Genomic DNA, 22017 nt, shown 5'->3' on the forward strand with positions numbered 1-22017 from the left:
TACTGGGGACTGAGCAGTGCTGTGCTTTTAACTGGAGAGGTGAAAGGAGAGCAGACTCTGATCTGACTCCCTCTGGCTTTGGGACACAGTCCAAGGTGTGTGTGGTCAAATGCACCCGATACATTTCAAGTCCTCATATGCTACCCCTACCAATGCCTAACCGCCAATTGCAGGAAGTTGTGACGATTTGCTACAAGGTAGGATAAAAAACCAAGTGGCTGGTGCCAATCTGCCAAGTGGAAAAATTCCTACCAGGCCCCTTAACAGCAACCAACCAAAGTCTATAGCAAGGTCTTATGGAACCTAAAGGGCGGGTGGGTGGGAAACCAGAGGAGCTACGGTGGCAAAAGAGGGAGATCCTTGGCAGCGTCAATGCTAAATAGCGCAAACCACGCCTTCCCCAGGCCAGCCGATTGGCTGGCTCGGGAGATGACGCAGTCAAGGATTCCCTCAATGGCGCAGAGGCTGGGACCCAGCCCCTGCGCACGTGGGGAGGGGCGTGAAGCCTGCAACCCCACCTCCTCTCGAGCTCAAAAGTGGCTTTATTAGCTTGTTCTTGTTTTTATCATGCATTTTGTGTTTTATATTGTGATTTTATCTTTTGGCACACCCTGCAGGTACAGGGCAGTGCACAAAATTAATTTATTAATTAATATAAGAATTTTTAATAATTAATAATTCTAGCCAGGCAGAAACACTCAAGCAGGCTGCATAGCAAGGTTGTGTTTTCTGTAGTTTACTATTCACTCTCTTTGATTTCATTCTCCAGCTTCTCAGTCATCTTAAGTATCGTTGGGTATCTTTTTGCCTAATATGAGTGTTTTTCTTCTGTTCCAATTTAGCTCTGCGCTGCCCCGCCAACAGTCACTATGAGATTTGCGCCCAGCTCTGTGCCACCTCCTGTGCCAAGATCACAGACTCTACGAAATGTCCAGAGACCTGTGCTGAGGGCTGCCAGTGTAATGATGGCTTTTTCTTTAACGGTGTTGGCTGTGTCTCTGCAAAAGACTGTGGGTGCTTAAAGAATGGACGCTACTACAAGGTAGGTGGCTTTCCAAACCTTATCTACCTCCCTTCCTTTTCAAATCAAATCCTCCAGCAGGATAGTTTAGGAGAGGCAGGACATGTCATGTAGCCTACATAGCTCCAAAGAGGTGAACAGCCAGGAGGGCTTAGGAAGAAAGCAGCCAGATGTTAGGCCTGAGGAATTCTCTCCCTCCAGTCCCGATGGTTTCAAGGAGGAAACAAGGAAGCTTTTACTTATGATTTATTCAGTCACTGCGGTAACAGACAAAGCATTCCAGTCTTTCCTCCATGATTGAATTGCTCACTCTGACTCCTCCTCCTTCCCCCTTCCTCAACAGCATCGGTCCCTACGGAAGCCTCCTGTTGCCAAAGGTCTCTGCGTACATTGCTCTTGTACCCTTAACGACCGTCGCATTTTAGGGGATGGAGGGTCCTCTATGCTGTCTATTGAAGTGTCCGCTGGCTGCTCTATCTCCCCCCTTACGTCTCCTTACTCCATATAAGCTTGGCTGCTCACCAGTCTTTGCTTTGTTATCTCCCTCATAGCTTGGCTGTAATTCAATACTCTCTCTCTCTCTCCCCTGTCAGCTACAGGAGATGGGGGAAGTGATCTCCACCACTCCTCCGTCTCTTCATTCCAGTCCCTGACACCAGAGGACACCTGGTTGGCCCCTGGGGACACACAGGGCAGTTCTTCCCATTCTGTGGGTGGTCTTTGCACAGCCCTAGTACTATTAGCAGTACGCAACTACATCTCTATTGTATATCTGATTCTGCCCATATTCTATCACTACTTCATTTTATTTTTTCCCAAATTTCCCATCAGCCCAACGAAATGGTTCTGCAAAATGTATGCCAGGAGAGCTGCCGTTGCATCCCAGGCCAGGGGGTTATCTGCAAAGCCCATAGCTGTGCAGCAAACGAGAAATGTGAAACCATAGATGGCGTCATGATATGTGTAAATAAGGGTAAGGAAAGATTCATTCAAGAGAGTGATGGGCAACCTGTGACCCTCCAGATGTTGTTGAACTACAATTTACCTCAGCCCTGAACATTGTTCATGGCACAGATATACTGGCAAGAAGATGTCCTGTTGTCTTTCGCCATGCCTAAAACTCAGCTCCACCTCTCCACTGATAGTTGCCATCCCTAAATAGCATTTAGCACTTTCTCATATTTCCTCCTTCCTTTTCAGATCCATGTAAATCCCTGAAGTGCCGAGAAAAGGAAACATGCAAGATTGAGAATGGCCAAGCCAAATGTATCCCAGACTTCTCAGGAAGCTGCTGGGGCTGGGGGGACCCACACTATCACACCTTTGACACCTTGAAGTTTGATTTCATGGGCACCTGCTCTTACACTATTGCCAAGTACTGTGGGAACGATGCTACGCTGGTGCCTTTCACTATCGATGAGAAGAATGACAACAGGGGCAACCAGGCTGTGTCCTATGTGCGTCTGACCAACATCTATGTCTATGGCTACAAGATCTCCATCCACAAACTGGAAACTGGAAAAATCCGGGTATGTTAAATAGTCAGGGGGGAGTGACCCCACTGAGTGTAATGGAATTCATTCCAATATACAGCACTTTGAAAGCCCAATATTGGGCTAAAAGGTAAAGGTTAAGGGACCCCTGAACATTAGGTCCAGTTGCAGATGACTCTGGGGTTGCGGCGCTCATCTTGCTTTATTGGCCAAGGGAGCCAGTGTACATGTGGCCAGCATGACTAAGCCGCTTCTGGTGAACCAGAGCAGCACACTGAAACGCTGTTTACCTTCCCACCGGAGCAGTACCTATTTATATACTTGCACTGACGTGCTTTCGAACTGCTAGGTTGGCAGGAGCAGGGAGCAAGCAACAGGAGCTCACCCCATCGCGGGGATTCGAACCACCGACCTTCTGATCGGCAAGCCCTAGGCTCTGTAGCTTAACCCACAGAGCCACCTGCATCCCTTAATATTGGACTAACGTAGAACAAAAACAATAAGGAGGGGGAATAGAAGCCAATGATTGCAGGCCAGTGTCAAGAATTCAGATATCTATACAATTCAGAAAAATGTGGTAATCGCCAACACACAACTTTGCATTACACTGAACAATGATGATATAAATGCTGCAAAGTGAAAACTGAATGGTGCACAAATACACACACAATTTGAATCCTTGTCTTGAGCTCATGGGTTCAAGCTGGATCATGAGCAGCTGTTAGTACTTTTGGAGTTGGCTTGGTTATGGACGCCCTTATGTGAACGCACTACTAAACCAGAAGTGTTCACTTGACTTGTCTGGCTTGCCAAGTAATGTACCCAAGGACCATTGAACAGTTTAAGCTACCAAAAATAGATCATTGGTCATGCGAAGCAGAACAATGGATAGTGGTAGTTGGCAAAGGTCTCAGTTCCTTGTGAGTCACCTGCAATCAATAGGTTTGGTCAGGGATAGGCAACCTGTGTCCCTCCAAGTATTGCTGGACTACAACTCCCATCCTCCTCGACTATTGGCCATGCTGTCTGGGGCGGATGGGAGCTGTAGTCCAAGAACATCTGGGTGGCCTACCGGTTCCTCATGCTTGCAGATTTCCCAGCCTATGTTTAAACAAGGCCTTGTTGTGCGTAATGTTGTCTGATCATGTAAATAAGTCATGGTCTCTTGGGATGAAATGAGCCATCGCTAACAAAGGCGTCAAAGAATGAGAAGGTGGCTGTGACTCAGCTCATCAAACATGAATCAGGATGATGTCAACCACCAGCAAGTACAAATGTAGTCCAATACAAAGGCACAACGCCAAGCCAATTAAATAAGAAAAACATCCAGGCTGGATTTGGCAGAGTTCCCTGATTTACATTATGAAGGGTAATTCCGCCCATACAGGGAACTTTTCTCTTTCTCTGTTTATCTGTTGTCTGTGTGTCTTTGTCTATCTGTCTGTCTCTCTTTTAGGAATACAACCTACAAACAGCCAACCTTGATGTTAAATATCCCACTCCAACCTTTTACAGATATAGTCTAGAAGAGTGTCATCTTAGAAGATGACATCTCAGAAGAAGAACAACAACAGCCCAAAGTGGTTGTCAAAACTTTTCTGAAAATAGGCTGTTCGGTTCAAGACTAAATCCAGTATTGGTCAGTGGGATGGGGCAGCATCACTGACTTAATCTCCTGTCACTGGTGTCACTGTGGCTTTATGGGAGGGCTGAGAACACAGCAAGCTCAGTGCAATGAAAATGCACCAGCAGGAGCACTGGATTGGTACCATTGGTGTGTTTGCCTTTCTGCAGCCTCACTAACCCCTTGACCCTCCCCTTCCTGATAAGCCGCAGTGATGCTGGCAATGGGAGGTCAGGTAAGCGCTGCTACTGCATATACTGCTACTGGTCCCAATGACAACTTTAACATCAAGCAACACAATTCTAACCAAATCTACTCAGATATAAGTCATATTGAATTCAATGGGGCTTAGTCCCAGGTATGTGCAGTTGGAACTGCAACCTAAAGCTTTGTGGGATTGTATGGCACGGTTTCTAAAAAGCCTCCAATAATTCCTGTGTGTGTTCTGTCTTGCCATTCTGCCTCTAGTTAAATGACATTGTTACCAGCCTACCACTGACCCTTGAAGATGGTAAGATCAAGCTGTACCAGAGTGGTTCCTATGCTATCCTGCAAACAGATTTCGGCCTCCAAGTATCATATGACTATAACTGGTATCTACTGATCACAATCCCCAGTAGTTACTATGGGGCCATTTGCGGACTGTGTGGAAACTTCAATCAAAACCCTGCAGATGACATGGCCTACCCCAATGGCACAAAGGCTTCCTCCATCGAAAGCTGGGCCAGCAGCTGGAAAGTCAAAGATGGGGACCCCTTTTGTTGGGATCACTGCCAAGGGAATTGCCCAACATGTGATGAGAGCAAGAGGGAGCAGTATGGAAAGGAAGATTACTGTGGGCTGATCAGCAAAACCTCAGGGGGGCCCTTCAGAGAATGCCATGCCAAAGTGAATCCAGATGACTTCTTTGATAGTTGTATTTATGATGTGTGTCTCAACGGAGGGACCAAGAAAATGCTTTGCCAGGCCTTGGAGGCCTATGCTAAAACCTGTAGGAAATCAGGGGCCACCATATACAATTGGAGGACAACCTCTGGCTGTGGTGAGTGCTCTTCCTCTATACAGAAACACAATAGCTTAGTCGTCTCAGTAAGGCCTATAGATTACTGCAGCCTGTGGATACGGACATGCTGTTTGAAGACGCACAGCCGGCCACCTGCCTCCTTCGCTCTTGCCCATCTTGGCTTCTTCAAACAAGCCATAAGGGATTGACCAGGTGGATCCAAGGAGTGATTAATGCTACGCTGGAAAAGGGCGAGGTACCAGAAGTTCTACAATGTCTATCAGCCAGTAGCAAATATCTCTTTTCTGGGCAAGGTGCTTGGGGAGGTGGCGGCGGTCTAGCTTCATGCATGTTGGAGGAAGCTGATTACTTGGAACCATTCTGGTTTGGCTTCAGGCCAGGTCATGGCACTGAATGCAGGGAGTGCAATCCTGCTCATTCTCCTTGATTTTGATATCTCAGTGGCTTTCCACACTGTTGACCATGGGATCCTTCTGCAGCATAACATGGAGGGGGAGGTTTAGTAGCACTGTACTTCAGTGTTTCTGCTCCTATCTCTGGGGCCATTTCAAGAAAGTAGTCATGGGAGGCTTCTGTTCAGCACCATGGGAGTTGCCTGTGGTGTCCCACAGGGTTCCATCTTGTTCCCCATTCTGTTTAACATGTATATATACAGAAGCTGACAACACTGTCAGCTGAATCTTATTTTATGCTGGTACCCTCTACCACACCAAAGAGCAGCTTTGTTTCATCCATAAATTTCCAAAGGACCTGTACGTCTAACATGAATTACATCAGCTTTTGCCAACTTGAGGCTTTAGCACATTCTATCAGTAGTTAGACCCCCGCTGCTGTTCTTCTCCTCCTTACAGCCTTGCCGTGCCCTCAGAATAGCCACTATGAGTTCTGTGGCAATGCCTGCCCCGCCAGCTGTGCCGACCGCAAGGCTCCTTCTGCCTGCAAACAGCCATGTGTGGAAACCTGCCAGTGCAACGATGGCTACGTCCTCAGCGTCGACAAGTGTGTGCCTGTTGGGAGCTGTGGCTGCACCTACAATGGGCTCTACTACAAACCCGGAGAAGAATTCTGGGCTGATGAGACCTGTGGTTCCCGCTGCACATGTGATCCCACCCTGGGCATCGTGGTGTGCAAACCAGCTGGCTGCAAAGCCAGTGAGCAGTGCACTGTGGTCAACGGTGTCCGGGGCTGTCACTCCAGTGTTTCTGCTACATGCATAGCAACTGGGGACCCTCACTATACCACCTTTGATGGGAAGAAATTTGACTTCATGGGCACCTGCATCTACCAGCTGGCTGGGCTCTCCTCTAAGGACCCGACTCTCAAGCCTTTCACTGTCACTGTGGAGAACAACCACCGGAGCAGCAACACAGATGTTTCCTACACCAAGGTGGTGACTCTGAAAGTCTACAATGCAACCATCATGTTGAGCCAGGAGTATCCACAAAGAATCCAGGTACTGACATAGGCAATATTTGGATGCATGTTTCGGTTCCTTGGGTCATCCCAGGATCCTTTTAAATGGTGCCTGTGGCTCCGAGGGTGGAGTGCGGGGCTTGCCAATGTTGTAAATGTTTCATTTATTTCACAGAAGTTACACACCACCTGATTGTAATGAAATCTCTGGGTGGTTTACATGAACTATTGGAACAGTTAGCTACAAGTGATTAACACTGTTTTAAAAATGCTTAAAATTAATCATAGACTTAAGTGAATTTACAGCAAGTTGGCATCTATGCATCTTACTAAGCTTGCCTAAGCCAAATTGTTTTAAACCAGCACCAAAAAGGATACAGTAAAGTTACCTACCTGATGTCAAGGGGTGGGAGGTTTCAAAGTGCAGGTGCTGCCACAGCAAAATACAATTTTCTTATGTAAACACTCATCGAAGTACCTCTTGCCTTTTGACAGTGGTGATGGTTTTACTCAAAATATACCCATTGAAATTAATGGATATAATTCAGTCATGCTCATTAATTTAACTGTGTCTACTTATTTGGATGACTGGTGTTCACCAATGTTGGATACATACTATAGCAGTAGTGATGGTTCCTTTGCATCACATTCCAGGTTAATGGCATTTTTGTGAACCTGCCTTTCTACCAAGGAGACAAGATAAAGGCTTATATCAGTGGTGTTCATGGCTTCCTCAAGACTGATTTTGACCTGATTGTCACCTTCGACTGGAACAGCTACGCCAGAGTCACTGTACCCAGTGCATACGCCAATGCCGTTGGTGGCCTCTGTGGCAACAACAACTTGAACCCCAATGATGATTTCATTATGAAGGATGGGAGACAAACGTCTAGCATATCCCAATTTGCAGAGAGCTGGAAGGTGGCGGAGGTCCCTGGTTGTACACCAGGTTGCACAGAGAATTGCCCACCATGTGAAGAGGCAGAGAAACTCCCCTACAAGGGTGACCGATTCTGTGGGATCCTCATCAAAAAGGACGGACCATTCAGGCAATGCCATCAGCTCATCGACCCAACACCCTACTTCACTGATTGCATCTTTGACGTCTGCCAGTATCGTGGCCGGCACAGCATTCTGTGTGATGCCATTGGTGTTTATGTGGCAGCGTGTCAGGACCTGGGAGCTGCGATTGAACAATGGAGATCTAACAATTTCTGCAGTAAGTATCACCACCTGGTGTTGCTTTAGCATAGGAGTATGAGGAGCAACCTAACGCCAAGTCAGAACATTCTCTAGCATCTCAGACAGGGGCCCTTTCCTAGTTGTATCTGGATTAAACCAAGTACTTTTTACCCCTACCATGTTTTGCTGCAGGGAGTTGTGTGCCAAATGTAAAGGTGCATGAGCCGAAAACAAATTGCACGAAACCTTGAGAAGTGTAAAATTGGAGGTTTGGAAGTAAAATTTCTCCTCTCTCCAAATGTTTTTATTTCAGTACTAACTTGAATCATGCTCAGAGCAGGCTAACTATAAATATCAGAAATTCTACCTCAGGTCCATTCATTTCAGTGGGGAAACTTTGAGTACAACTTAGTTGGACGCAATCCATAGTGTATAGATTTCAAAGACTACTTGGAATATTTTTTAATTTATTTGATCCTCTGGTTTTGTCAGGCAAAATTTATGTCCTGGCATGTACAGACCACTTAAGAATTCAGATCCACCTGAAAGATCCACTCTGTTAAAAAGGTCATGTAAGAAATCTGACATTAGATTTCAAGTGTTTTGAATTTACTGATCTCCACATCAATTTCATTTAAACCCTGATCATTCATGTCCCTGGTTCACATCTGTCCAATTTTTAGTCTTGGTCCCAGCGAACAGCTGGGCAGCACTATCAATCTTAGTCTGATCCATCCAGACACTATGAATGGTGTTACATCTGTAATATCTGTGCTTGGTATTGTTCAGCAGTTTTAGGTGTTGCAGGATAAAGCCAGGTAGTAATAGTAGTAGTGATAGTAGTATTTGCACAGACAGACATCCATGTTGTTCAACTACTCCAGTAACATAGGAAATACAGTAAGCCCACAACTTATGCATGGGTTACATTCTGGGGATCGCACCAAAAGTCAAATTGCTTATAATCAAAACACATTTGGATGGGCAGGGTATAAATGAATTAATGAATTAATGAATTAATGAATTAATGAATTAATGAATTAATGAATTAATGAATTAATGAATTAATGAATTAATGAATTAATGAATTAATGAATTAATGAATTAATGAATTAATGAATTAATGAATTAATGATGGTGTGTGGAATTGCCAAAGTCATTCTTCCTGGAACCCCAGCCCCCTTTCCTCCCTCTTTTCATTTATTTATTCTTATTTGCCAAGAGCATAAAGCTGAACGTGCACAAGTTAAATGCACGAAGTCGCTTTGCTTGCCATATGAGAAAGCTGGTTTTTTAGTCAGACTAGGATCTGCTCTAATCAGCAGGTGTCACTCTGTAGACAGAATCTGCAACAGAGCACAACAGACCTATTCAACTCCAGGTGTCCAAAGAACCAGGTATCTGCCAAAATAACTTACATGCTAGCTTGAAATTCTCCACATTCTGTTTTTGTCCTTTCTTCCAGGCCTTGCCTGCTCACCCAACTCTCGCTACGAGCTCTGCGGGAACGGCTGCCCTGCCACTTGCCGTGGTCTCTCGGCTCCTGAGGGGTGTGTGACGTCCTGCAAGGAAGGATGCTATTGCAAGCCTGGGTTTGTCTTGAGTGGGGACCAGTGTGTCCCTGTTGGCAGTTGTGGCTGTGAGCACCAGGGCAACTACTACAAGAAGGGAGAGGTTTTCTACCCTGGTTCCTCTTGCCAGGAACGATGCCAATGTGCAGACAATGGAGTTGTCAAATGCCAGAAAATCTCCTGTGGGCCCCACGAGGAATGTAGGGTAAAGGATGGTGTCCCAGGCTGCCATGCGGTAGGGTGCGGGAAATGCAGTTTGGCTTTGGGCTCCCACTACATAACTTTTGATGGACAGGCCTACAACTTCCAAGGAACCTGCACTTATACTTTAGCTAAATTGCAAGGGAAGAACTCTCAGCTGGCAAACTTCTCAGTGTTGGTGGAGAATGACAGGTCACTGACCAAGACGCTTATAGTCTCTTTTCATGGATACACTGCTGTCATTGAGAGGGCAATGAAATGGAAGCTCAAGGTAAGTCCTGTTCCAGGTTTTGTCTTTTTGTGGTAGAAATGGTGACAAAGTTCACCCACGGTTTCAGGATCCCTGAGGAGAACTTCGTCTCCCATTGTCCCCCGTTCCCTATCAGTAAAAAGGTAAGGCGACCCCTGACCATTAGGCCCAGTCGTGAGTGACTCTGGGGTTGCGGCGCTCATCTCGCTTTACTGGCCGAGGGAGCCAGCGTACAGCTTCCAGGTCATGTGGCCAGTATGACTAAGCCGCTTCTGGCGAACCAGAGCAGCGCACGGAAACACCGTTTACCTTCCCGCTGGAGCGGTACCTATTTATCTACTTGCACTTTGATGTGCTTTTGAACTGCTAGGTTGGCAGGAGCAGGGACAGAGCAACGGGAGCTCACCCCGTCACGGGGACTTGAACCGCTGATGAACCGCTGACCTTCTGATCGGCAAGTCCTAGGCTCTGTGGTTTAAACCACAGTGCCACCCGCGTCCCATTCCCTATCAGTAGATATTGACTAATCTGCTAATTTTGTTTTCTCTCCATTTCTCATTTCCCCCAAGTTCAGTTCTCCAGATTTCTGCAGCAATATGTGATTTTTTAATATTTAAAAAATCCTCATAGAAATCCATCAACATTTTAGTGATACGCAGTCTCGATTGCTCAAAGATTTTTAAAGTATTAAGTGGTTTATAACTTCTTTAAATAATAAAATAAATAATATACACATTTTGGCAAGGAATGTTCCCTAACAGAATGCATTTTCATATGTTATTCTGGCCAGTAAATTACATTTATGATCATTTTCCCCAAATATATGTGTTTTTGTGCTCATGGATTGGTTGGAGAACTGCATTGTAAAATCTGGAAAATTGATCATTTCACTTCATGTATTGTTTTTGGGAGGTGCAAATTCAGGAGTTTGCCATTCAAAGGCAAACAAGACCAAATTTCTGCCCCATCACACTGTAAGCAACTGTGGTGGGGAGGGTGTGGTGGAGTCTCCTTCTTTGGAGGTCTTTAAGCAGAGGCTTGACAGCCATATGTCAGGAGTGCTCTGATGGTGTTTCCTGCTTGGCAGGGGGTTGGACTCGATGGCCCTTGTGGTCTCTTCCAACTCTATGATTCTTTGATTCTATGAGAAGGGTAGGAGAGGAAAACCTCTCTCTGCTTTCCCCTCGGTATTCTGTAGCTGTTGCTCCTGCTAAGTGGAGACAAGGAAAGGAGTGTGGAGGAAAATCATTCCAAGCCTATGGAATGACTCAGGACAATTTCCAGGTTTTTCCTGTTCTTCTTTCCATGAGAAACTCAGGAAAATCCTAATTCAATGCAAGAAGAGCCTTGAGGGACTCACCCACCTCTACTTTAAAGATGCTTTTGATTATACTGAGGGTATGGCTGCATGGATTTTGCACAAGAGTTCATGCAATTCTACCATAGCTGTGCGATTTGATCCTGAGTGAGAACAGGCAAGTTCCATCCCTCAGTTCTTTCAAATAGACCTTAAGGATTTCCCTTTTGACTGTAGTCTTTAGTAGCTAACAAATTATGACTTGGGCTGTAGTAATGGTATTATGTGGGCTGGCTCTGAAATATTAGAGTAGTGCTGGATTATTATTATTGTATGTTTTATGCTCGGTTTTAATGGTCTTGTTGAAGGAAACATTTAAAAGGGGGTTTTGATATTGTGCTTTGATATATTGATACTTGATGCATCAATATTGTGTTGATATAGGGTTCCTTCAGATGACCTCCTTATTGAGCATCCATCCTGGTTTTCTCGTACAAATCTTGTGCGCTGGCTAGACTATGTCTGATCTTCACTGATCATTCGTTCTGATTTGTTTTCAGGCAGGTCATATGCCACCGAGTATTCATCCTAATTTGCTTGAGCGGCATTTACACATCTTCCTGTTAAACATTTGCTCATTCCACACATTTCTGTGGATTTCCCCATCACTTTCCTACCTGAAAAAAGTCCATTTTTTTTTTTAAGTGGATTTCTTGCCCTGGGGAGAAAGCATACTTTAATCTGCTTCAGTTAAGCAAACTTAAATTTCTGGCATGTGTTTGAATCCCTCCTGCAAAATAGTAGCAGCCTGCAGACACCCTTAGTTCGAAAACTGTGTTAGGAGGTATCCCCCCCCAAAATGTGGTTGATAAATCCATTTAATAATAAATAATAGTAATTTAAAACTGTCCCCTTACATGGTCACCTTCTCTGTGGTTTATGCAGGTGGATGGACAGCTCTACACGCTGCCCATGAAGACAAAGGATGGGAAACTCTGGGCCAACCAGGAAGGCAATAATATCATTGTCCAGTCTGACTTTGGTCTCAAAGTCCTTTTTGATACCTTTTCGTATATCTTGGTGTCTGTCCCCAGTAACTACCAGGGACATGTCACTGGCCTATGCGGTAATTTCAATAGTGACAGGACTGATGACTTTACTCTACCTACGGGGAAAAGCACCCAGAATGTGATCGAGTTTGGGGCCTCTTGGAAGGTTCCCATTGATGGTGTCAGATGCTCCGATGGTTGTGGAGATAAATGCCCCATCTGTGATGCAGCCAAGACAGCGCCGTACCGACCTGAGAGTTCCTGCGGAATGATCCAAGCCAAATCCGGCCCCTTCAGGAGCTGTCACTCCTTGGTAGACCCTACCGAATTCTTCAACCACTGTTTGTATGACATGTGTGCAGCCAATGGTGCCAGAGAAACTCTCTGTAGGAGCATCCAGGCCTACGTCACTGTATGTCAGGCTGCAGGAGTTACAATTGGAGCCTGGAGAACAAACAACTTCTGCCGTAAGTTTGCACAGCAACCTGAAGTACCACCTTCTTTTTTATCCCACCCACTCACACTGATGCTTAAAATATTCATTCTGCTATATTAGACAAGATGTTGCCCTGCATATGCTGCTGGACTACAGCTCCCAACAACTCTGGCCATTGACCATGTTGACTTGGGCTGATGGGAACTGGAGTCCAAAAACAACTGTAGGGCACCATATTGGCTACTCCACTGTGTCAGAATAGACAGCCACTTTAATATATGCCATTGGGAGGAGCACAGTGGGAGAACATGGTCAACATTTAAATCAGCATTTCATATTCTCCAACATTTCTCCAGTGAAAATAGGGATGTCCTGCTCCATAATAATAATAACAATAATTTTATTACTTATACCCCACGCATCTCACTGGGTTGCCCCAGCCACTCAAGGTGGCTTCCAACATACATAAAAACACAATAAAACATTAAACTTTTAAAAAACTTCCTTATACAGGGCTGCCTTCAGATTTCTTCTAAAGGTTGTATAGTTACTTATCTCCTTGGCTCGGCGGTCACATAACTCCATTCCCTCCAATGAAAATAGGGATGAAAATAGGGATGTCCTAAAGAAAAGCAAGGCATTCTGGGATCAAATCAGAAACCGGGATGGCTTCTGTAAATCCGGGACTGTCCCTGGAAAATAGGGACACTTGGAGGGTCTGGCATTTAGATCAGGGTGAGAAATGAGACCCTCCACACTGCTCCATTTGGCCTATTAAGCCATTTTGGTTAAACTACACCCATTTGCCCTACATAGACCTGATATCAGCTATGATGTCAGGTGTGGCACAGGTAAGAATGAGGCTTGGCCAAAAGGGGCTTTGCAGGCCCTGCTAACTGAGTCATGGTTTTCCAGGAGCTTTGGAAGTACTTTGCAAGCTTTGCACATTGTGCCTGGCATTTGAGAAGCACTGAGCACAGAACTTACAAACTGCTTTGTGCAAGTGCTTTCCAAATGCTCCACCACCAGCTGGAAGCATTGTGTGCTTCCCAGTCCCGTGTCAATTTGCAGATTGTTGGGTGTTTGGGACATACTAGGCAAAGCGCTTTGCAAGCTCTTTCAACTTTGACACTTGTGAAGCACCTGACATCATTATGACATCAGATGATGGGCAGGTAGGAGGTCCCACTCACCTGTCAAAGTTGTCCTGCCGGGTTGGGGAAAATAAAACTCTGGCCTGCTTCTCCAGCCCTCATTTTGACGATGCCAGCACCTATGTCCTTTTATTGCTGCCCTTAAAAATAAGCCCTGATACGGGACAGTAAAGCAGCCAGAGATGGAACGGTGAGTGGAGGGGTGTCCTATATGGATGAAATGCTTCAGAATTTAAGAATGGTTAGCTATACCTGCCTGAACTGTTCCTGCCTCCTATAACCCCTGGTCCTCTCTCTCCTTCTTCTCAGCTCTCACTTGCCCACCCAACAGCCACTACGAGTTGTGTGCAAGGACCTGTGGTTCCACCTGCACCAGCTTGTCCACTCCGGGCCAATGCTCAAAGAAATGCTTCGAAGGTTGTCAGTGTGACAGTGGCTACCTGTTTGACGGTGAGAGGTGCGTGGCAATAGAGAACTGTGGCTGCATGCATGAGGGGCGCTACATCAAGGTAAGTCCAGCACTTGTGGAAACTGTTGTGTCTGTGCATATGTGTGTGCCACTTTAAGAGCTCACGCACACTTCCCTTTGCCCTGCCGCTTTCCACCAGGAAAACCCATGGTTTAGCACTAAATTGGAACAAATGGCGATTAGGTATTCTGCAGATTGCTCCAATTTAGCATTATAGAAAGGGTTTTCCAAGGGGAAGAGGTGGGGCAAAGGCAAAACAGCTTGGAAAGCACAGGACAAGTGGAAAACATCTAGGCAAGGGACAAGCGGAAGTCTACATGAGCCCTTAGTGAGTCTGCAAGGGCTGGTATCTCTTCCCTCCATCGGATTGCCACTCATGCATTGCTTTGTGCTGAACTCAAATTTTCACAACAGTAACATAGGTGAGTGTACCAGTATATGCATGCTTGTGAGAGGCTTGAAGGAGCACACCATGTCAAAGGGTGGTTGTCACCTTCTCATGCCCACCTCGGCCTCATAAAGGACAGCTGGTGAGGCTGACAGCAGCAGCAAAACACAGAGAGACGAAAAGGAGGAAGAGTTGCTGATAAAGGCCAAGATTGTGGAGCAAAGGAGATACAATAAGAATAGAGGGAGGCAGCCTCTGGCCCAGCAAAACTGGTGGGGCAGAGTACTAAAGGAGAGAGGGAGGACAGCAAGAGAAAGCTGGCTGTTGCAGAGGCCAAGGAAGGAGGCTGAGGGAAGCAGATGTGAGAGGAGCAGCTGGGAAGGAGAAAGAGATGGGGGGTGGGGGAGACCTGAGGTTATAACAAAGGTAACTAAGAAGGCCTGCACATCACAGCAGAAAACCTTTGATAAGAAAAGCACTTTCCTCCTTGAGGAGTTGAGGAGCCAAGAGGTGGAACCTGTAATAAGCAACTGGCTGTGTGAAAATCCTTGGAGATGATGGACACAAGAAAACTTAACATCTGAAATAATTGGTATTATTTGAGTTGCACCAGAGTGGGAGAGGGTTAGGCACACCACTGAACTGTTGATGGGCAATAACTCCTGTTTTTCCTTTTAATGATTCTTTATACTGGACAGTAGACAGGCCTTCAAACAGAGGACTGCAAAGGAGGACAGATGGGCACTCTATTCCTTGTCCAGGCTGTGCTCCAACAGAGCTATATAACCTCAGCTATATAACAAAGCTTTATTTGACCCCTGAAGAACAGGGTTTCACCTCCAAACATGTTGAGCACAAAGGAGTTAGTGAGAGGATGGATGTACTGAGTCCAGACCTGCCCACTGTATTTGGGGAGGGGAAGTTATTTGCTTCCATTTTGGACTTTGACAAGGGGCCAGAAAAATCTGAAAGGCTTCTGGGACTTTGCATGATCCTGATAATGTTATATGCAGCATGCTATGACATATAAATCTGGACCCTTTGAAGAATCCAGATTAGATTCTTCCCTATTCTCTGCCCCATTGAATGTCTCTGTTGTTAACAGGGATAGATATATCTGTCTCTTTCTGGTCTATGTCAGTTTCACATCCATTGATTAGCATGGCGTAGAGTTCATGCGAAAATAGTATGAGTAAACGTATTAAAGTACAAAATGTGACCTATTTTAATATCCATTTTACTATCAATTTATCATTTATGCAGCACTGGTGTACTAGATTGTAGCTTTATAGAAGTAATTCTAAGTACTCAGGCTTGTACATGTTGAATTAAAAATAATAATATTTTAAAACATTTGCATTTAAATTTTCATTCTTTTTTCTCCCCTTCCCTCTCTCTTGGGCTGTAAATCTTACAGGCTGGAGAGAATATTGTCTCAGAAGACTGCCTGAAAAAATGCACCTGCCGCCCATCAGGCCAACTGGTTTGTGCAGAAAACAGTTGCCAGCAAGGAGAAATCTGTGCCCTCCATAACGGTGTGCGCGGTTGCATAAGGCCAAACGGAGAGTGTGCCATCCTCCCTGGAGCACACGTGACTTCCTTTGACGGTGTCTCTGGGAAAATTCTATATCTAGGGGCTTACGAGGTTGCAACCCTTTGCAATGGCAGTGACCCCTCTTGGTTCAAGATTGTGGCAGTTGTCGACAAACACAACGGCTGGGATTTGCCAGCAGTGACAACGATACATGTATTTTTCAAATGCCTGTTTCTCACTGTAAAACCAAATAAGGAGGCATGGGTAAGTTCCCGGTGCAGGATCCTGGTTTGCGTCCAGTGTTAGTCACACACAATGGACAGGACTAACTTAGGTTCATTCATTTCAGTGGATCTACCCTGAGTAGATTTAATGTTGTGCTGCCGAAGTGCAAAACCTTGCTAGGCTTTCACCAACAGAGCAACAGGCTTCTTTAAGCAACTAGTCATCCCGGCCAAGGTGAGAGACGCTGGGAATTGTAGTTGAGCAGCATCCCGAGATCACATTGACCAAAGCAGGAGAGGGTAAACTGAGGCCATCAAGTCATCTCTATCTGGCCCATGGGACTCTTCCCAGGTCACTCCCCCTTCCTTGGCCACACCTCTTATCATAGCACTTCAGCAGGAATAATGCATATTGGTTGCCTAGATGGATAATAGAGAAGGGACATCATATTCAATCATAATCCTTTTATTATTTATACCCTGTCTGTCTGACTGGGTTGCCCAAGCTACTCTGGACTGCTTCCAACATATATGTATATAAAAAAATAACATAATTATAGCCTACGCTGTGGATTAAACCACAGAGCCTAGGACTTGCCGATCAGAAGGTTGGCGGTTTGAATCCCCGCCACAGGGTGAGCTCCCGTTGCTCGGTCCCAGCTCCTGCCAACCTAGCAGTTCAAAAGGACGTCAAAGTGCAAGTAGATAAATAGGTACTGCTCCGGCGGGAGGGTAAATGGTGTTTCCATGTGCTGCTCTGGTTCACCAGAAGCGGCTTAGTCATGCTGGCCACATGACCCGGAAGCTGTACACCGGCTCCCTCAGCCAGTAAAGCGAGATGAGCACCGCAACCCCAGAGTCGGGCACGACTGGACCTAATGGTCAGGGGTCCCTTTACCTTTTATACAAAGATAAGTGTGCGGCCATCCATTGCCTCGGCTCTTTTGCCTCTGGTCCCACCCACTACTGGCACATGGCCCCCCCATAAGGGAATGTGGCCCTCAGGCTGAAAAGGTTTCCCTGCCCTGCTCCACCCATTAACCCAACACCTTTCTCCCTCCTTTTCTGCACTTTAGGCCAATGGGCGCAAAATTACGCTCCCAGCAAAGGTATCTGAAGATGCCCACGTGAGCCTCTCTCAAGACGGGATAACTATTCATTTGGCCTCTGAAGTAAAAATTCTGCTCAGACCTCGTGGGGAAATGAAGGTGCAAGTCTGCAAAAGCCTGGCAGGAAAGCTCTGTGCCTCCTGCGGGAACTTCAATGGAAATCGCTCTGATGACCTGAAGCTGCCCAGTGGGAAGGTAGCAAGAAGCTTGTCTGAGGTCATTGCTGTCTGGAAGGAGGGGGAATTCTGTGCTAAGTGAGCGGCTCTGAGAAAGGTCTTTGACCAAAGAGGACATGTAAGTGTTGCAGTTATTCTAACAAGTATATATACCTATTAAGAAGTCATTATGCTTTCTGAAAAAATTGATTTCAAATATCAGTGTATTTATCCATACATACTCTATGTCTAAAAGCAATCCATTTGCATGTTGCAAGTGTGGTCATATCTTCTATCCTTCATGAGCCAGTGTGGTGTAGTGGTTAAGAGCGATAGATTCGTAATCTGGTGAACCGGGTTCGATTCCCCGCTCCTCCACATGCAGCTGCTGGGTGACCTTGGGCCAGTCACACTTCTCTGAAGTCTCTCAGCCCCACTCACCTCACAGAGTGTTTGTTGTTAGGGAGGAAGGGAAAGGAGATTGTGAGCCGCTTTGAGACTCCTTCCGGTAGTGATAAAGCGGGATATCAAATCCAAACTCTTCTTCATTCAAAGGTGGGCATGGTACACTGGTACCTTGGTTCTCGAACTTAATCTGTTCCGGGAGTCTGTTTGACTGTTCCGGGAGTCTGTTTCAGAAACCAAGGCACGGCTTCCGATTGGCTGCAGGAGCATCCTGCGCTTAAGCAGAAGCTGTGTCGGATGTTTGGCTTCTGAAAAATGTTCGCAAAGCAGAACACTCACTTCTGGGTTTGCGGCATTTGGGAGCCAATTTGTTTGGCAACTAAGCCGTTCGGGAACCAAGGCACGACTGTATTATCTTTCCAGTGTATCAGTATCAGTCTTTTAGCAGAAGTAAGGCCATGGAAAGTTGCTCATTAGCTAAAAAGGCACTCAGAGCAGTTTTCAAAAATTGGTTATTAAATCCCTGCCTGCATACTTGCAGGGGTGAAACCAGGAATAAGAGGAAGGATGGAAAACTCAAACGCAGACTCAACTCTTCAAGTTACGGGTCTTGGAGTTTTCTAAGTTCTTGTCTTTTAAAAAGAGCAGCTCTCCCTGGAAGCATCATTCCATCTCAGATCAAATCTAGGAGCAGGGAAGGTAACAGTGTCCAGGCCAGGAGGACAAGGCAGCTCCTGCCATGCTCCCTTCCCCCAGAGAGCAGGCTGGATAGCAGGCAGGCAGTTATTCCCTACAGATAGAAAAAAATAGCATCTGGTAGCAAACAGCAGGTTGTAAAACCAGGAGTAATTGATTAATTACATGCAGAGAGCAAAGTCATTGCAAATTGAGCCGTTACATGTTAAATAAAATTCTACAGTGCTGCAGGAAGCATTGAGAAGATTCTTACTGAAACGTAAATACACTCGCATTGCCTTCTTCACAATTTTCTCTTCTAGTGAGGCCTAAAAAGTGCCTGAAGCAAAATGAACTCCTCCCTATGCTGCTTCTGGGAGAAACTTCGCATTTAAACTCTGGGGCAAAATTCCTTGGTATGGCGTATTCCCTGGCTTCACAGTTGCTCAACCTGTTATCAGGTTTACTCTGACCGCCTAATAAAATGATGGCACTTTTCCTTAAGAATCAATAAAGCTTTTTTTTGGCAAACTTCACTTTGTCGGCATGATTTTAACTCTGGGAATATGCAGAGATGTGACAGGTCTGGTAGGAAGGCGATGTTCAAGCAAGAAGGCAAGGAAGCAATATGATCTAGAGCAGTGTTCTTCATCCTTAAGTCCACAGAGCTTGTTGGACTACTCTTCACCATAAGGTCCAAGGGCAGACTACAATGCACAGTTGTAAAAACCGCTACAATTATTTGCGAAACAAAAACATTCCAAATGGAACAGAACAGTATAAATGCAGCAGAAAAGGTGTGTCCCACAAAACATTGCTTTATATAAAAGCGATATAAAATAAATAGCCATATAAAATACATGCATAAAGCAGTATAAAATATAAATAAAGGTTTGGGCTGGGTGTTCATCAGTATGTGGATGATACCCAGCTCTACCTCTCTTTTATTTATTTTTTTAAAGAATTTTATTGAGTTTTCCAGTAATTGTATAAAAACAACATAAAACAATAATGTAACACACACACAAAAACACACAACATAAAATAACAAGTATAATTTCATTGCCTTTTCCCCCCCTTATACCTTACTTTCCCGACTTCCCCATACCTCCCCTCTCTGTATTCCAATTTCTATTATGTTAGTTCAGCAAATCCTTCCACTTAATTTCATTTAAACTTTTAATACCTCTCTTTTAAATCAAAACCAGTGAGGGCAGTGAAGGTCCTGTGTGAGTGTCTGGAGGTGGTTGGAGGATGGATGGCGGCTAACAGATTGAGGTTGAATCCTGACAAGACAGAAGTACTGTTTCTGGGGGACAGGAGGCGGGCAGGTGTGGAGGATTCCCTGGTCCTGAATGGGGTAACCAGGTGCACAGCCTGGGAGTCATTTTGAACTCACAGCTGTCCATGGAGGCACAGGTCAAATCTGTGTCCAGGGCAGCTGTTTACCAGCTCCATCTGGTACATAGGCTGAAACCCTATCTGCCTGTGGACTGTCTCGCCAGAGTGGTGCATGCTCTGGTTATCTCCCGCTTGGACTACTGCAATGCACTCTACGTGGGGCTACCTTTGAAGGTGACTCAGAAACTACAACTAATCCAGAATGCGGCAGCTAGACTGGTGACTGGGAGCGGCCGCCGAGACCATATAACACCGGTCTTGAAAGACCTACATTGGCTCCCAGTATGTTTCCAAGCACAATTCAAAGTGTTGGTGTTGACTTTTAAAGCCCTAAACGGCCTCGGTCCAGTATACCTGAAGGAGCGTCTCCACCCCCATCATTCTGCCCGGATGCTGAGGTCCAGCGCCGAGGGCCTTCTGGCGGTTCCCTCATTGTGAGAAGCAAAGCTACAGGGAACCAGACAGAGGGCCTTCTTGGTAGTGGCGCCCGCCCTGTGGAACGCCCTTCCAGCAGATGTCAAAGCGATAAACAACTACCTGACATTCAGAAGACATCTTAAGGCAGCCCTGTCCAGGGAAGTTTTTAACGTGTGATATTTTACTGTATTTTTGGTTTTTATGGAAGACGCCCAGAGTGGCTGGGGAGGCCCAGCCAGATGGGTGGGGTATAAATAATAATTTGTTATTATTATTATTATTATTATTATTATTATTATTATTATATAAAATATGCTAGGTTCCCTAAAATAAGCAGCACATATACAAATACAGTGGTACCTCGGGTTAAGTATTTAATTTGTTCCAGAGGTTCGTTCTTAACCTGAAACTGTTCTTAACCTGAAGCACCACTTTAGCTAATGGCGCCTCCTGCTGCTGCTGCACTGCCGGAGCACGATTTCTGTTCTTATCCTGAAGCAAAGTTCTTAACCCGAGGTACTACTTCCAGGTTAGCAGAGTCTGTAACCTGAGGCGTATGTAACCCAAGGTAACACTGTACATACAACAGTACATATCACAGTTTCAAAATAAAAAAAGGTAAAAGACCACTGGCAGTTAATTCCAGTCACAAATGACTTTGGGGTTGTGGTGCTCATCTCATTTTACTGGCCAAGGGAGCTGACGTTTGTCTGCAGACACTTTTTCCGGGTCATGTGGCCAGCATGACTAAGCCGCTTCTGGAGAAACCAGAGCAGCGCAATGAAATGCCGTTTACCTTCCTACTAGAGCGGTACCTATTTATCTGCTTGCACTTTTGGGTGTGCTTTCGAACTGCTAGGTTGGCAGGAGCTGGGACCGAGAAATGGGAGCTCACCCCGTCGCAGGGATTCGAACCGCCAAGCCCAAGGCTCAGTGGTTTATACCACAGCGCCCCCCCCGCATCTCATAACAGTGGTGCATTAATACCCATATCCATCTCTCTAAGTCTCCCAAATACCGTCCCACTTCATTCATTTCTTCCCCTTTGCTCACATTTTCCTTTCATTTCCACAATTATTATAAATTATTTTGTTATGTTCAACAGAGACCATTATTCGTCAGCTGTTCCCTCAGGGCACCATCTGTTTCCACTCCCCCTCTTGCAAATAATGATGAACAAATGTTGGCTCTGGGGTATGTAATGGTCCGTATAGGCTTGAGACTTCTACTCCGGGATCAGTCCAGCAGAATCCTGAACCTCCTCTTACGCAAACCCATGAAATTTGGCTTCCACACTTTTTTGTTTAACTTGGCAAGAACCTCGCCGAAATCTGTTGGTTTGGAATGGGCGGCTGAGACTCAGCTCAGTCTAGGGACTGAGTTGGCCATGGTCACTTTGGTGGGTGACATTTACAGATGTGTGTGCTCCACTATGGCCACATGCACCATGCCATTCATTTGAAGTACACTTAACACACATTTCATAGAATCATAGAGTTGGAAGGGAACCTGGGGATCATCTAGA

General features: G+C 45.6%; 1 protein-coding gene across 1 annotated transcript in view; it reads left to right on the forward strand.

The window, feature by feature from the left end:
- LOC309375089 (IgGFc-binding protein-like) overlaps window positions 1-19212 on the forward strand; it is a 32823-nt gene extending 13611 nt beyond the window's left edge. Inside the window, exons 8-19 of the mRNA XM_081920472.1 lie at window positions 843-1042; window positions 1853-1994; window positions 2222-2550; window positions 4607-5180; window positions 6014-6615; window positions 7230-7794; window positions 9223-9800; window positions 12022-12592; window positions 14025-14224; window positions 15990-16370; window positions 17407-17733; window positions 18998-19212. Of these exons, the coding sequence (XP_081776598.1) occupies window positions 843-1042; window positions 1853-1994; window positions 2222-2550; window positions 4607-5180; window positions 6014-6615; window positions 7230-7794; window positions 9223-9800; window positions 12022-12592; window positions 14025-14224; window positions 15990-16370; window positions 17407-17697 (4433 nt within the window). The 3' untranslated portion in view covers window positions 17698-17733; window positions 18998-19212. The remainder of the gene's footprint in view (window positions 1-842; window positions 1043-1852; window positions 1995-2221; window positions 2551-4606; window positions 5181-6013; window positions 6616-7229; window positions 7795-9222; window positions 9801-12021; window positions 12593-14024; window positions 14225-15989; window positions 16371-17406; window positions 17734-18997) is intronic.
- Window positions 19213-22017: the final 2805 nt, after the last annotated feature.

This window comes from Podarcis melisellensis, assembly GCF_964234715.1.
Source record: "Podarcis melisellensis genome assembly, chromosome: 8".
NCBI lineage: Eukaryota > Metazoa > Chordata > Lepidosauria > Squamata > Lacertidae > Podarcis > Podarcis melisellensis.